At 44.2% G+C, this 15,424-nt stretch overlaps 1 protein-coding gene across 3 annotated transcripts; it reads right to left on the bottom strand.

Annotated features, from left to right (window-relative positions):
• Positions 1-7: 7 nt before the first annotated feature.
• Positions 8-15,120, bottom strand: katnb1 (katanin p80 (WD repeat containing) subunit B 1). 3 transcript variants are annotated; one of them, XM_071923171.2, is made up of 20 exons: positions 14,989-15,120; positions 14,028-14,258; positions 13,794-13,924; positions 12,943-13,060; positions 12,532-12,632; positions 12,363-12,404; positions 10,614-10,697; positions 9,491-9,606; positions 8,947-9,018; positions 8,698-8,848; positions 6,083-6,270; positions 3,970-4,121; positions 3,117-3,167; positions 2,882-2,946; positions 2,476-2,751; positions 2,228-2,377; positions 1,843-1,919; positions 1,648-1,722; positions 945-1,061; positions 8-736 (listed from the first exon to the last, which is right to left on the bottom strand). In XM_071923171.2, exons 2-20 carry the CDS (start codon positions 14,065-14,067, stop codon positions 604-606), a joined length of 2,139 nt encoding a protein of 712 aa, XP_071779272.1. In that variant the 5' UTR covers positions 14,068-14,258; positions 14,989-15,120; the 3' UTR covers positions 8-603. The 3 variants fall into 3 exon arrangements, 2 of the variants coding, with proteins under 2 accessions (XP_071779272.1, XP_078139499.1); XM_078283373.1 differs by having other exon boundaries at positions 14,028-14,255; positions 14,989-15,087; XR_013504856.1 differs by having other exon boundaries at positions 600-736; positions 945-1,051.
• Positions 15,121-15,424: the final 304 nt, after the last annotated feature.

The following is a 15,424-nucleotide window of genomic DNA, read 5'->3' as shown; positions in this document are numbered from 1 at the left end:
CAAGAGATCATGATTTTACTACTTTTTTATTAAAAAAAAAACATTGGTCTTCAGTTGAACAGTACATTTAAAAGAGTGCATCTAAATCTCTGTCAAGTAGAGAGTAGAAAAGGATTGTGGAACCATTTAAATACCGTCAGAAAATCCATCACAGTGTCTCCGATCCTCTCAGCGTCTCTGTGCAATCACAACATGTGAACTAAGTGTTTTGAGAGGAAAGCGGTTTTACTCAGGCCTTCCACATGCTGGGTTTAGAACCAGGTTTTTGGATTCAGGACAGAGTAGTTGATTCATTAAACCACCTGACTACACCGTCCAAGGCACGACACGCTCACATGTGGATTATCACAAAACCTGCTCCACAAGCCCAGCCTGTAGAAGGCCTTGGAGGAAAGGATCCTACTGACAGATTCACACACGCAGTGCAGGAATCATAAATGCCCAGAGCTTCCGGCAGAGGGAGTCGAGTCCCTCCGCCTCAGTGGGCCGAGTCCTTCAGCAGCATCTGGATTGACTGATCCGGTCCGGCCCGATGCGGGTTAAGTGACTGCCGACTCGGGCGCGAGGGCCGTAAACCCTCCGGCGGTCTGGGTCCGGGTCCCGTCAGTCAAGCGGAGCCATGAGCAGCTGCAGCTCTTTGAAGGCGCTGCCGTGCCGACCCACCTGGTCCGCCTTGTTCTTCACCAGGTTGCTCAGGTTCTTCAGCTGCTTGTAGCAGGTCTTGCATTTCTGGTGTCTAGAATAACAAATACATCATCAGTTCACTTTCCAATTACTTGGGCTGTGTCTAAAGAGTGACAAATGGTGACTGCTAAAAATGGTATGAAATTATTCTATTTATTTGAATGTATTAATACTTTCTCAAAATGCAATTTTAAAATGATTCAAATTCAAGAAAACAATGTAACAGTTTTTATATAACTGAAAAGTCCTGAGATCCTCACCGCTCTTCTCGTGTGATATCCACACCGACTGATGGCGGCGCTGTGAGTGTGTCTGAAATGATCGGCCAGAAGCGCTTCAGGATCAGCCTCAGAGACATGCAGCCCGTCTGCACATAGCTAATAAAAAACACACACACACACACACACACACACACACACACACACACACACACACACACACACACACACACACACACAGAGAGAGAGATCAGGATCAGGTCAGCTCTGCAGTGACAGAAGCACAGTGATTGGCTGCTGGGTCGACGACAGGCAGCTGGCAGGACTTTCTGTACTCGTCTGGGTACGAGCTTCAGCTGAGTCTCATCAGAATGATTACTGAGGCATTTTTATAATCTAAAACGTTTTTGCGTACAGACACAAGATTAAAAAAACAGAAGAAAGCCAGAAACATCATAAAGTAGCTCTCTGGTAAAACAAGAATTATCATAACAGCCAATTCCATTTTTGTCAAAGCTAGACAGCAGCTGAGACTTCATATCCATCATCCAGTGAGCGAGGCGGAGCTCGGCTCGGCCACACAGACACAATCCTTCACTTCCACTCAGCGTCACTGAAGCCATCTAGAGATTTTCATCTAGAGACAAATCTGTGTCGGTCCTATTGAGTGAAGGACACAGCAGTGTTCCTGACAGATCCTCTCATGGACAGATGATGTCATAACTCTGCGCCCGAGTTCACTCACCTCTCATATTTGCTCTGCAGCAGCTCTTCTATCTGAGGAAGTATGGATGTGCACAAATCTAGTTTCCACAGCGACCTGAGACAGACGAGACGGCAAGGTCAAATGACTCAAATACAGTGGATAGAAGATACCACTTTGATTAATGTGTGTGTGTGTGTGTGTGTGTGTGTGTGTGTGTGTGAGTTGCCCACTCACGCTTTAAGGTTGACAATGTTGAGAATGTCCACAACAATTGACAGGTCACTCATGGAAACAGCAGTGTCCAGAGAGCTCTGGAGAGAGGAAGTACAGAAGTCACCAGTGTAATAATCCCTCAGAAACACTTTACTGTCACATCCTGGCTTTTTATTTTGTGTTAGCCGGGACAGCAGTTTATTTCAAACTAGGTCTGACACGGGAATGTTTGAATTGAAAAACAACAAAAAATCGAATTACATACGGCATGAATTGCAAAACGACTGGTGGAAATGTGAAGCGGCGGCAGACAGGTAAACAGCGGTGTTCTGTCAGAGTGTGTGTGTGTGTGTGTGTGTGTGTGTGTGTGTGTGTGTGTGTGTGTGTGTGTGTGTGTGTGTCTTGCCTTGACGTCTCCGCTGCCCCACACGGCTCGCACCGTCTCCAGGTTCTTGTGCCGGCTGCTCAGCATCACACACATGGTGTCGTGACCCTTCTTGATCTGGGACAGAGCCTCCTCGTCGCCCAGCGCACCGCCGCGGCTGTTGGGCGCCGACTGGAGAACGAGCCGGCAAAGACACAGCTTTAGCTCATGCGTGTGTGTGTGTGTGTGTGTGTGTGTGTGTGTGTGTGTGTGTGTGTGTTTATACTCACAGGCAGGAAATCGGCCACGTTGAGTCCTATTGGCTCGTTCCTGGTGGAGAGGATGACACTGGGCAGCGGCTTGGCCTTGGCGGTGGTGACGGCGGCCTGGGCTGCTGGGCGGGGGGTGGCGGCGGGGGCGGGGGGAGCGGGGGGGTTGGAGACGGCCGCCCGGACGGCTGAGGCGGGCGCCGAGGGGGCGGGGCGGGGCGCAGAAGAAACCACGGTAGGCTCCACCCTCTGGACAGGAGTTGACGAGGCCAGCGGAGGGTTCTTCAACACGCCCGGCTTCAGACACACACACACACACACACACACACACACACACACACACACACACACACACACACACACTTCGTCAGCACTACTGTACCGGTGCACAGCCAGAGACTTAATGAAAAGCACAGCCTCCACCGACCTGCTGCTTGTCAGGAACAGGAGTCATGAGATCCTTCACCTGGCTGGCTCTCACCATAAAGCTCTCTGCAGGAGAGAGAGAGGGAGGGAGGAGGGAGGGGGGAGAGAGAGAGAGAGACAGACAGGCAGACAGACAGACAGACAGACAGACAGCAGGAGGTGAAACAGTCTTCACTTCACAACACATTCTGTGTCTCATGAATCTCTGGTTAAAGTGCTGAGGGCTGCAGACTCACCGTCCTCTGGCGGGGCGGGGAAGGGCTCGGCCATCTTGGGAGGAGTGCGAGCTGGGAGGGAGGAGAGGGAGGAGGGGGAGGAGAGGGAGGAGGGGGAGGAGAGGGAGGAGAGGGAGGAGAGGGAGGAGAGGGAGGAGGGGGAGGAGGGGGAGGAGAGGGAGGAGAGGGAGGAGGGGGAGGAGAGGGAGGAGAGGGAGGAGAGGGAGGAGAGGGAGGAGGGGGAGGAGAGGGAGGAGGGGGAGGAGAGGGAGGAGGGAGTCAGTGACGGTCCAAAGGTTTTATCATAAACTAAAACTAAAACGAAAACTAGTTACAAAACAATCTTAAACTGGCATGAAAATAAAAACGACACTGTGCAAAAATTAAAACTGAACTAAAACTATCTTGCTTCCTTGTAAAATTAAACAAAACTAAAATAAAAATATAGGTGAAAAGTTTTTTGTTCTTTATGTGCAGGGTAAAAGGAGATTTTTTGCAATTTTTACTGAACACTAATTGAAAAATTAATGTAAAAATAATTTACAAACAATTTATCTGATGCAAACTTGCAAAATACTTTTTCTGAAATTCATTAGTATACCTTTAAAAAGACAGCAGCCCTTCCAAAAATACAACTGCAACTGAAATTTTGTAGAAACTAAACTAAAACTAAACATTTGTTAAAAAAATAAATAAATAAAATTAAACTAAAACTACCAAAGCCTCACTGAAAGCTAACCAAAACTAAACTGAAATTGAAATAAAAATCAAAAACTATGTAAAAAATAAAAACTAATGAAAAATCCCAAACTATATAACGCTGCAGCGGTGGATTTGAGGTCATGAGGTGATGTCACGCTCGCAGTCCACCTACAGATGGCGTTCTTTGGCTGGAAGATCTCCTTGTAGTCTTCGGCGTTGCGGATCTCAGCGGTGGACTCCTTCTCGTCCTTCTCGTCCTCGCTGCTGGGACTCCGCCTCTCGCCTTCGGGACTCCGCCTCTCGGCCTCCGAGCTCCGCTTCACCCTGGAGGACAAAACGTCTCGGTCAGGTGAGACGCTTCACTCTGCCCGTCCGCTTTTACGCTCCACGCTTCACAGCACAGAAAACCACTTCCTACAAATCATGTTTGTTCTTTATCGAGCGGTGTCTAATTAATATGAGGAAACAAAAGGTCCAGTAATGTGAACATTTTTCTCTCTGTAAACCTTAGCTGTACATTTTCACACAATTACAATAATGGTCTTCTCATATTTACATGAAATTTGTGACACCTGACTGAATGTTCTGTGTTTCTCATTCTCTTAAAGCCATTTTGATCTAAAGGCTTCTGCTTAAATGCTTGAAATTAGTTTCTTAGACAAATATAAATAGTGAAGTTGATCCTTTGTATGAATTTCTTTCCAAAGCCTTTGCCTTTCCATCAAGGCAAAGGGCGGCTGCTTTAAAGAATCTAAAATATAAGATAGTTTTAATTTGTTTAACACTTTTTTGGTCGCTGCATAATTCCATTTCTGTTATTTCATAGTTTTGAGTCTTTACTGTTATTCTAAAATAAAGTATAATGTGGTGTGTGTCCAAACTTTTGACTGGTAGTGTATGTTTGTATGTAAAATGCTATAAGCTATATTTGCTAACATTATTGTATTCTCCATAGAAGAGATGAAGGCAGCTAGGGAGCCAGAGAGCTGAAATCACATTCAAATAAACTGATTATTAACTAATATCACAAGATATGGTCATGTTTGTGTTTTAAACAATGAATGTTCCTATATGTATAGAGGGAGAGGTGAGGCTGATCAATGCTGCCTCCATGTAAAACTCATCATGTCGTCTGTTAGCAGCCGGTCCGTCCCGCTCCCAGCTGAGCCGCAGCGCCAGGTAAACGGATCAGACCGCTTAGCTGCTCCGGCTTTAATCTCCCCCCCCCACCCCCCCCCACCCCCCCCCCCGGCCGGTGTGTGTGCTTCTGCCTAGTCAGACTGACCGGACGGAAACTCGGTCTGCTAGAGGACATCTGCATGCTAGTCACCGTCTTCTCCGTTTGGCAGTGTTTACAAGAAATGTCTGTTTCCTGCTTGTTTGCAAACATTTGAGTTAAGTCTATATGGTCAGTGTCCTGAACGTGTCGTGTGCAGGGTGCACATTAACCCGCTGAGCACCGGCTGCAGGTACCATTCACCTTCACTGCCACTCTGGCCAGTAACTTTTTGAGACGATAACATTTGAACGCCTCCGTTAGATTCAGTCTTTGGTCTTTGCCTGTTGTCAAACTTCACATTCTCTCTGACTGCCAATCAAATCAAAGCAAAATTATGGCTCTGTATCAAGCAGACTCCTGATTGGCTGCCTGTTACGCTGCACAAAGACGTAGCGTCTAAACTTACCTAACATTTCCCTCATGTTTCCGTTGCCTGGATGGTTAACTAGCCTGATGTTAGGTAAAACTTAACATTATTCCCACGTGGCGACGCACAGCAGGTGTGAAGCCAGCACAAAGAAAAAAGGAAGAAAAATTTAAAATAAAAAACCCCCCAAAATAACAATGTATAAGTGAGTCAGCATGTTTTAAATTAAAACCCTAACTCTGCTCTTGTCTATCAGATGTTTCACACAGTATCTGATTTTATATACAAAATAACATTGAGATATGGTAGGGTGACATTTCTGTGAAAAAAGTATATTATTTTGTCTGAATAAATTACTCTTGGCAGGTCATTTTTTTTGTTTATCAGCCCTTGGTAGGTGAGCCATAATTTTCATTTTGGACACTCGTTATTGAACTGCAGAAAATATGTTTTTATTCTCCTTTCCTTTTATTCTTTTAATCTTTGAATTCTTTTAATTTATAGCTTTATTTCATTCCTTTGCCCTTCTTTTTTTCAGCAGCTTTGTAAACTCTATTTTCGAAAAGTGCTATAAAAATAAAGATTATTATTATTCCCAGTGAAATGTCTGCAGGAGCCAGGGCTCGGAGGCTGGTGTACCTCTGGGTGCTGCAGGTGGTCATGGGTCGCTCGTAGTTCCTCCGCAGCGTGGATCCTTTGGGAGACGGCTCTGTGAGCGGCTTGTCGTCCTGGATCACCCCCTGGATCACAGAGCCTCCGGTCTTCTTCACCCTCGTCAGGTCAACCACATAGGAAGACACGTTGGTCAGCTGGTGCGACACACCGATCTGAGAGAGAGAGAGAGAGAGAGAGAGAGAGAGAGAGAGAGAGAGAGAGACAGAAAGAAAGAGAGAGAGAGAGAGATAGAGAGAGAGAGATAGAGACAGAAAGAGAAAGAGAGAGAGAGATAGAGACAGAAAGAGAAAGAGAGAGAGATAGACAGAAAGAGAGAGATAGAGAGAGAGAGAGACAGAAAGAGAAAGAGAGAGATAGAGACAGAAAGAGAAAGAGAGAGATAGAGACAGAAAGAGAAACAGAGAGAGAGAGAGAGAGACAGAAAGAAAGAGAGAGAAAGAGCGAGACAGAGATAGAGACGGAAAGAGAGAGATAGAGAGAGAGAGATAGACAGAAAGAGAACGAGAGAGAGAGATAGAGACAGAAAGAGAAAGAGAAAGAGAGAGAGAGATAGAGACGGAAAGAGAGAGATAGAGAGAGAGAGACAGAAAGAAAGAGAGAGAGAGAGAAAGAGAGAGCGAGAGAGAGATAGAGACGGAAAGAGAGAGATAGATAGAGACAGAAAGAGAACGAGAGAGAGAGATAGAGACAGAAAGAGAAAGAGAAAGAGAGAGAGATAGAGACGGAAAGAGAGAGATAGAGAGAGAGAGATAGAGACAGAAAGAGAAAGAGAGAGAGAGATAGACAGAAAGAGAAAGAGAGAGAGAGAGATAGAGACAGAAAGAGAAAGAGAGAGAGAGAGAGACAGAAAGAGAGAGCGAGAGAGAGATAGAGACGGAAAGAGAGAGATAGAGAGAGAGAGATAGAGACAGAAAGAGAGAGATAGAGACAGAAAGAGAAAGAGAGAGAGAGAGAGAGATGGAAAGAGAGAGATAGAGAGAGATAGAGACAGAAAGAGAAAGAGAGAGAGAGAGATAGAGACAGAAAGAAAGAGAGAGAGAGAGAGAGAGAGAGACAGAAAGAAAGAGAGAGAGAGAGAGAGATAGAGAGAGAGAGATAGAGACAGAAAGAGAAAGAGAGAGAGAGATAGAGACAGAAAGAGAAAGAGAGAGAGATAGACAGAAAGAGAGATAGAGAGAGACAGAAAGAGAAAGAGAGAGAGATAGAGACAGAAAGAGAAAGAGAGAGATAGAGACAGAAAGAGAAACAGAGAGAGAGAGAGAGAGACAGAAAGAAAGAGAGAGAGAGAAAGAGCGAGAGAGAGATAGAGACGGAAAGAGAGAGATAGAGAGAGAGAGATAGACAGAAAGAGAACGAGAGAGAGAGATAGAGACAGAAAGAGAAAGAGAAAGAGAGAGAGAGATAGAGACGGAAAGAGAGAGATAGAGAGAGAGAGACAGAAAGAAAGAGAGAGAGAGAGAAAGAGAGAGCGAGAGAGAGATAGAGACGGAAAGAGAGAGATAGAGATAGAGACAGAAAGAGAACGAGAGAGAGAGATAGAGACAGAAAGAGAAAGAGAAAGAGAGAGAGAGATAGAGACGGAAAGAGAGAGATAGAGAGAGAGAGATAGAGACAGAAAGAGAAAGAGAGAGAGAGATAGACAGAAAGAGAAAGAGAGAGAGAGAGATAGAGACAGAAAGAGAAAGAGAGAGAGAGAGAGACAGAAAGAGAGAGCGAGAGAGAGATAGAGACGGAAAGAGAGAGATAGAGAGAGAGAGATAGAGACAGAAAGAGAAAGAGAGAGAGAGATAGAGACAGAAAGAGAAAGAGAGAGAGAGATGGAAAGAGAGAGATAGAGAGAGATAGAGACAGAAAGAGAAAGAGAGCGAGAGATAGAGACAGAAAGAAAGAGAGAGAGAGAGAAAGAGAGCGAGAGAGAGATAGAGATAGAAAGAGAGATAGAGAGAGAGAGATAGAGACAGAAAGAGAACGAGAGAGAGAGATAGAGACAGAAAGAGAAAGAGAAAGAGAGAGAGAGATAGAGACGGAAAGAGAGAGATAGAGAGAGAGATAGAGACAGAAAGAGAAAGAGAGAGATAGAGACAGAAAGAGAAAGAGAGAGAGAGAGATAGAGACAGAAAGAGAAAGAGAGAGAGACAGAAAGAAAGAGAGAGAGAGAAAGAGAGAGCGAGAGAGAGATAGAGACGGAAAGAGAGAGATAGAGAGAGAGAGATAGAGACAGAAAGAGAAAGAGAGAGATAGAGACAGAAAGAGAAAGAGAGAGAGAGAGAGAGACGGAAAGAGAGAGATAGAGAGAGATAGAGACAGAAAGAGAAAGAGAGAGAGAGATAGAGACGAGAGAGAGAGAGAGAGAGAGAGAGAGAGAGAGAGAGAGAGAGAGAGAGAGAGAGAGAGAGAGAGAGAGAGAGAGAGAGAGAGAGAGAGAGAGAGAAGAATGTTGCCGTTAAATGAAGGCTGGTAGAGGAAAATCCATCATACTGATCCATTCTGACCAAAATCTCACGGCCCAGGTCAAGAATGTCTGGAGTTCTGCTTTAATAACAGTAACAGTCTTGGTCTGACACTGCGGTGCTACACACCAGCTGCTGGTTGCAGACAGCCAGGTCTGCCACCTTGCCCCAGCCCACTGGAACCACGTCGAAGCAGCGGTCCGGCTCCCAGCCGTAGACCCGCAGCGAGTCCACCGCCCCGCTGAACAGACAGCCGCCGTCCGGGCTGAACAGCACACACCTACCGAGACAGAAGCGGGTTAGGGTTGATGTTCCAGCAGCATGGAGTCCAACCTGCTACACTTTGTTAACGGAGAGGCAAAGCAGTGTAGTTCACACCTGACTGGACTGGTCTCTCCGTCTGTTGAGCCAATCATCTTGAACTTCTCCAGATCCCACAGCTTGACTGTCCTGTAGTGAGCAAACACAGACAAGTTAACATGTCATCCTCCAAAAATGATGCAGGCAATCAGCAACAAAATGCAAAAGTAACAAAAAAAAAAGCAAAAATTGACAAGGTAATACATTTCTACAGTAGAAATATATTTTTTCCTATCCCATAAATCATCTTGCGACCCCCCAAAATTATCTTGCAACCCCCTGAGGGGTCCCGACCCCCAGGTTGAGAACCACTGTGCTAGAACACAGTGCAAACATGTCTCGTCCATCCATGTTTTGTCAAATTTGGACCACTGGTATTAAACTGTCCATTAACTGTAGCTCCTCTATTAGACCACTCAATGTAATTTTTAAATGATGGTGTGAAGATGCATTATCCCCCCCCACACACACACACACACCCAAGTTTCATCAAAATCAGTCCAGTAGTGTGAGATCACTTCAGCGGACGGACAGAGCAGACTTCACGGTGTGCTTCTGGTACCTGTCTGAGCTGCCTGATGCCAGCAGATACTCGTTAGGGTGGAACTGGACGATGTTGACCGCTCCGGTGTGAGCCGTGAACTCTGTGATCATCTTCCCCACAGTCAGGTCCCACAGCTGGCGGAGAGAGGGAAAGAGAGCTGGGTGAAAACATCACAACATCATCAAGGTCAAATACATCAACCTCAACCCTGTGGTGATGTTTCTGGGGAAAACAAACGTGTTTTTTCGTTCATTCTGTTGAGAAAACAGCAAAAATAAGTATGAGCTTGCAAACTCAACTCTGTGTACAAGGGGTTTAAAGCCTTTTTTTAAACAGGTAAACCCATACTGAATTAACAAAATCATTTATGCCTATATGCAAACATATATATATAAGTATATAGTATATACTGTATACAGGTGCACCTTGGTCATGTACCAAGTCTGGTACTGAAAGGTCAGTAGAAAAGGCATTTTTCAAGGAATTAAAAAAATTCAAAATATCTAATATGGTGTCCTGGTCCTAGAGGTAAATCTGTAGAGCAACAGTAGATGGATATGTGCACCAAATTTCATGTCAATCAAACATAGGGGGTTTAATTTTGACCTGGAATTGAAGCGTCCTCTATGGCCAACCTGTATAATTCTCCCCACTGGAGAGGCAGTGGGGAGATGCATCATTCCTCCATTCATCAATATCGGACAAGTGGTGTGTGTGATATCACGTGTCACACAAACCATCAAACAAATGAAGACTGAACAGTCACCTTGCCCCACACATTTTAAGGTGGAAGACAAAAAGTCACATCAGAATTTTGGTGAAATCCACTGTCCCTCAGTACGTCCTGCTGCAGGAAACAGCTGTATCCTCAGCAGTTTCATGTGAATGGTATTTCGAGTCTGTTAAAGACTTGTTTTACATTTGTAATATTTAACAGCAGAGTAAAGCAGGCCTATGTTTAGAGTTATGAAAAGCTAAGGAATTTGCAAAAATCTTAATTTCCATCTACAGGCTAGGCTCTTCTGACTAAACTAATGTAGAACATACATAATAGTTTCAGACTGCAGAGCTGTAGGAACAGATGGATGTTACTGATCACAGCTCAGATCGGGGGTCGTCTCAGTACTCTGATGCTCGGTACCTTAATGGTGCTGTCGTCGCTCGCTGAGGCCAGCCACTTCCCGTCCGGACTGAAAGCCAGACACCTCACCGCCTGAGTGTGACCCTGCAACACAAACACAGAGAAAACTTCATCTCCGAAAGATGTTTCAGGGTCAGAATAAAGATGCAGCACAATCAGGTCTGTGGTCTGTACTGGGACGAGACGGGGGACTTTTCCTAAAATTGAACCAACCTTTTTTGGAATACTCTATTGATCCCCTGAAGGGAAAATCATTTTTTCTTTTTAAATCTGTATGATGAAGTCACATGTTTTTGAACGGGTGGGATCTTGGATCATTTTATTGGCATAATCTGCAAGTTCAGATGCTCAATCTGAGCCAAAAAAGCCCATTAAAGACTTTAATAAGGAAGGGTTTCAGGTCTTTGCAAATAATTGTGCTTGGATATGATATTCTGACAAAAATCCTTGAAATCCCAAATTTCAGAATAAAATTTCAGAATATCTAAATTACTTTTAATCAAATGACCAAATATTGGCAAATATTCCTGAGGGTCTTCGAGAGATTCTCAGGTCAGTCTTGAGGGTCTTAATTGTTATTTTATCAAAATCCTGCTGCACTAACATGAAGTAACCTTCTGCACTGAGGCTGATGCCTTACAGAGCAGCTCTTGGACTCCCACACAACCAGCAATCACTACAGGTGCAGCATCATTTCTCCATGTAAAACTCAATAATTTCAAAATGCAAAAATCTCCTGCACACTTAATTTGGGCGACTCTCTGATCCCTTCCCAAGGTTTGTAACAGTTTTTTTTTTTTTCTAATGAGGTTTTTCTAAGAGTTTTCCCTTGAGAGTTTTCCTTTGCACTCAGTGAGTCTAAGCCTGGGAATGTCATTTTCATTTGTTTCAGATGTGGCCACTGTGAAGCCCTTTGAGACTTTAACTGTTATTAAGGGCTTTCCAAATACACTTGACTTGACTATGTAGCAAAAATCCATATTATGTTTTCAAACCACTGAGTCACAGTTGGGCCTTAGGGATAGATACAGTCAGAGCCACCAGATTCCTTAATTAAAGAAGACTTCACATTGGTATTTCCTTTATTTTATCCAGGTTCCTGTCCATATGGGGGAACAGACCTTTAGCCTTGAGCCTTTACAGACAGACAGAGAGACAGACAGACAGACAGACAGAGAGACAGACAGACAGAGAGACACAGACAGACAGACAGAGAGACAGAGAGACAGACAGAGAGACAGACGGTGTTTTGCAAGCATTTCAATTCAATAATCCCTAGGCTTAGTCCTTTGATCACACACCCACACACAGCTAGTGCCAAAATCACCAAATTAGCAGCAGGCCTTTAACCACAGCCAATACAACCAGCCGATGAGCAGAGGAACAGAACAACAGGCTTTGCATCATGTGCTCCTTTAAATAGCATCACAACACTGTTATGGGCCAGCTCAAAGCCATCAGTATCTGACATGAACTTTTCATCCAAAAAACTCACAACATCTATATCTGAACTGTGTTTGCAGCTCACTCTGAATTACTTCTATAACAAATTGAACTACAAATTAAAAATACAAGTGATTCAAATAGCCAATAGCTAACCACATTCAACCGGTCATGAAAGCAATTCCTCCTCTTCACAGAGTGATATCCTGTCTTTGCTCGACACACACACTGTTGAGTATTATGTACAAAGAACAACTGAACACACAGTCACTCACACACACACACACACACACACACGACTCTTACCTTATATCTGAACACACATCCCTTTCTCCGCACATCCCAGAGCTGAAAAAGAAGAACCGAGTTTGAGTGTGAAAAAATAAATAAATAAATCCATAAATGCTGGGATTATAAATCCAAAATGTGTGTGTGTGTATATACTGTATATACACACACGCACACACACACACACCTTGATGTTCGTGTCCAGAGAGCCTGAGGCCAAGAATTCCCCAAACGGATGGAAGCCCAGGCTGGTGATGTTGGCCTTGTGTCCCATCAGAGTGCGTAAGACTGAGGACAATAAGGACAAGAGGGATAAAACTGACTGACCATCACTGTTTGTCCCGCACTGTCCTGCTTGTGAGGTCCTGTCTGTCCTAGTGCCATGTGTGTTAGCTGTGCGAGCATGTAATGTAATGTCAGCCATCAACACCAAGGACAATTCAGGCATTTTAATTTGATTGGTGAATAAAGTATTTTCTGATTCTGATCAAATAGATATAGGTTAATTCACTCTCTCTCTCCAGGTCACTCACAGGCAGGCACACACACACACACACACACACACACTCTCTCAAACACAGAATAAATTCAGTCTCACTCTTGGCAGCCTCCAGGTCCCAGACGCGCAGCGATCCAGACTGTGATCCAGCGACAACCTGTTCCTCTGAACTACTGAACTGAATGCACTCCACTGGGTTATTGTGGCCTGTCAAACTCTGAAAGAGATACAGGAGGAAATTAGTAGAGACTGAACTGCAAATAAATCCAAATTCAAAAGTATAGATTTAGGGTGCGTTCACACCCATCATGTTCTGAGTGGTTTATCTGAACTCTGCAGTGTTTCCTCCTTTAGTTCGGTTCATTTGTCCAGGTGAGAACGATGACCTTTGGTGGCACCAAATAACGGCACTGAGAGTCTCAGTTGTTTAACAAGAGAACTGTGATGCTGTTTGTTAGGAGCGAGAACGTAATCCAACCAACCAACTACAGAAAACCACCCCAAAACTCAAGGTTTCATGGGTATAAGGAGGCTGATGTTGACATCTGATAGCCAGCTGTTCCTCACGCTTGGAAAGCCTAGCAGAACAATATGAAACGAGGGCAAACCTGAAGTCAAGATGAGGTGAAATGCCTCCTAAATGTATTAAATTACAACAAAGAGTGCAATCAAGTCCATCATGCTTAGTGAATCACTTTTGTTTTGACTTCCACTGCCACCAAAATCTCTATCCTGGCAGGATGACAGGTTACCAAAACTCCAATGAATGAGCTACTTGTGAGTCATGTGACTTTCGTTTACAAGCCCTGGTTGGCTTGTGTTTAGGCAGTGTGAACCTAAACAAACCAAACACAAAAATGCAGCAAAGTCAACTTTTCCACTATGGTTCAGACAGAAGAAAACCAACTGCAGGTGTGATCGCACCCTAAGTGGCAGTGGAACGGTCTTACCATGATGCAGTTTGGTTTGCTGACAGCCCAGATGTTAACTCTGCAGTCCTCCCCTCCAGTGGCCAGCAGACGGCCGGAGCTTTTCCCCAGAGCCACACAGGACACGTTGCTGGAGTGAGCCACAAACTCCTCTGCAAACCAGCATACAAGGCTAAGTTTTACTTTATCAGGGCTTTCAGGCCAAATGAAACGGTATGGTGAACAGACGGTCAGAGAAAAGCAACAAATACTCACGCAGTCGCCATGATGTCTTGGTGGTTTTGGCCACAGCCATAATGGCAACACTTGCTAATGTGGTTGCCTGTGTTTTCAGTTTGAACAACTTGACCCCTCCTGTTAGCTCATCAAGGCAAGAAGGGCCGATGTGGCTATCCAATTAATTTACGTTATTCAGTCAAGAGTACTGAGGCAGACTGAAGCAACATCAGCTTCTCATTTTGACTTCCATCCAGGATTCTCCACCTGCTGTTGACACAAAGAGAGGTGGCATTAGCAGCTAGCAGCAGGTGTTGCTAGTAGCTAACCTCGCCGTACTAACATTATCCTACTTAGCTCACTAGCAGCTTAATGAATCAAAACATTTAAGATGGCACTGACAGTGTGCGGCCACACTGATCCATCTGAAAACGGACTGAGTTATTGATGGTTAACTAGGTTTCCGTCCGGTAACTGTTTTCTAACATCATAAGTACAGTAAGGTTTTGCTCATAACGATGCTACTTCATAGAAAAAAGAAGAAACATACTATACAGTTTATATTAAATATGAAACTGACCGGACGCCTCTACGTGGCCCATCAGGGTAACGTTAACGGCTAACGTTACATTAACTAGCTAGATTAGTCAACAAACTTGGCAACTGCTAGTTGTCTAAATTAGCTAAAGCTAGCGTTACTTTGCACAGCAGGTTACCTAATCTGCCATACTAACTAGTTTAGGAATGGTTGAAGATACCTAGCCATTTTATCAATCCATTTTTTTTTTATCTCACTAGCTAATTCATGTTAACTAACGTTTGTTAGACTTGACGTCAAAGTCTCGAGTGGTGAACTGACTGATGTTAACTAGCTAGCTAAGGTTATAGCTAATATTAAAACAGCTAGCAAGCGTTAGCACCAGCTAATTAACGTTAATGGACGCTGTGTTATAAGTTATAAGGAAAACGCAGTTCTAATTAGTTAACGAAGTTACTTTACCTGCATTTGTTGATCACTGTCGATCATCTAAATTACTGAAGTGGTAAATAGCTCAACAGCTAATCTGTCACAGCAGTTGTTGACAACTTGTTGACAGTCTGCTGCTCCTGTCTGCAGCTTAGCAACTGAACTGCACGACAGATCCGCTACTTCCGGTTACGTCCCAAACAGAAAATGAATTGTTCTTCTTCTTCGCTGTGTTTTACGGCGGATCGCAAACCAACGTATTTAGGTGCATATCGCCACCTACTGTACCGGAGTGTGTGATATCACGACAACATACAGCGTAGATAACTGTTGTTAAATTCAATCCTATTTAATAAACCTGAAGAAAACTAACCGTTGCCCTACTAATTTACCACTTCTTATCGCCTTCGCCAATTTATGAAACCATTAGATGGCTGATGGCGGTAACAGACAACAAACGAGGATGTGA

This window comes from Centroberyx gerrardi, chromosome 1 (genome assembly GCF_048128805.1).
Source record: "Centroberyx gerrardi isolate f3 chromosome 1, fCenGer3.hap1.cur.20231027, whole genome shotgun sequence".
In the NCBI taxonomy this organism is placed as follows: Eukaryota; Metazoa; Chordata; class Actinopteri; order Beryciformes; family Berycidae; genus Centroberyx; species Centroberyx gerrardi.
Note: the sequence above shows the minus strand (reverse complement) of the source record. Positions and strands in the feature narration are given on the sequence as shown.

Bases quoted from the DNA above. Each gene is read 5' to 3' on its own strand.
- katnb1 (XM_071923171.2), bottom strand. From the start codon at position 14,067: ATGGCTGTGGCCAAAACCACCAAGACATCATGGCGACTGC. The intron at 12,633-12,942 runs GTGAGACTGAAT...TATTGTCCTCAG, and splicing joins GGACCTGGAGGCTGCCAAGA to TCTTACGCACTCTGATGGGA. The intron at 1,723-1,842 runs GTGAGTGGGCAA...CGTCTGTCTCAG, and splicing joins AACATTGTCAACCTTAAAGC to GTCGCTGTGGAAACTAGATT.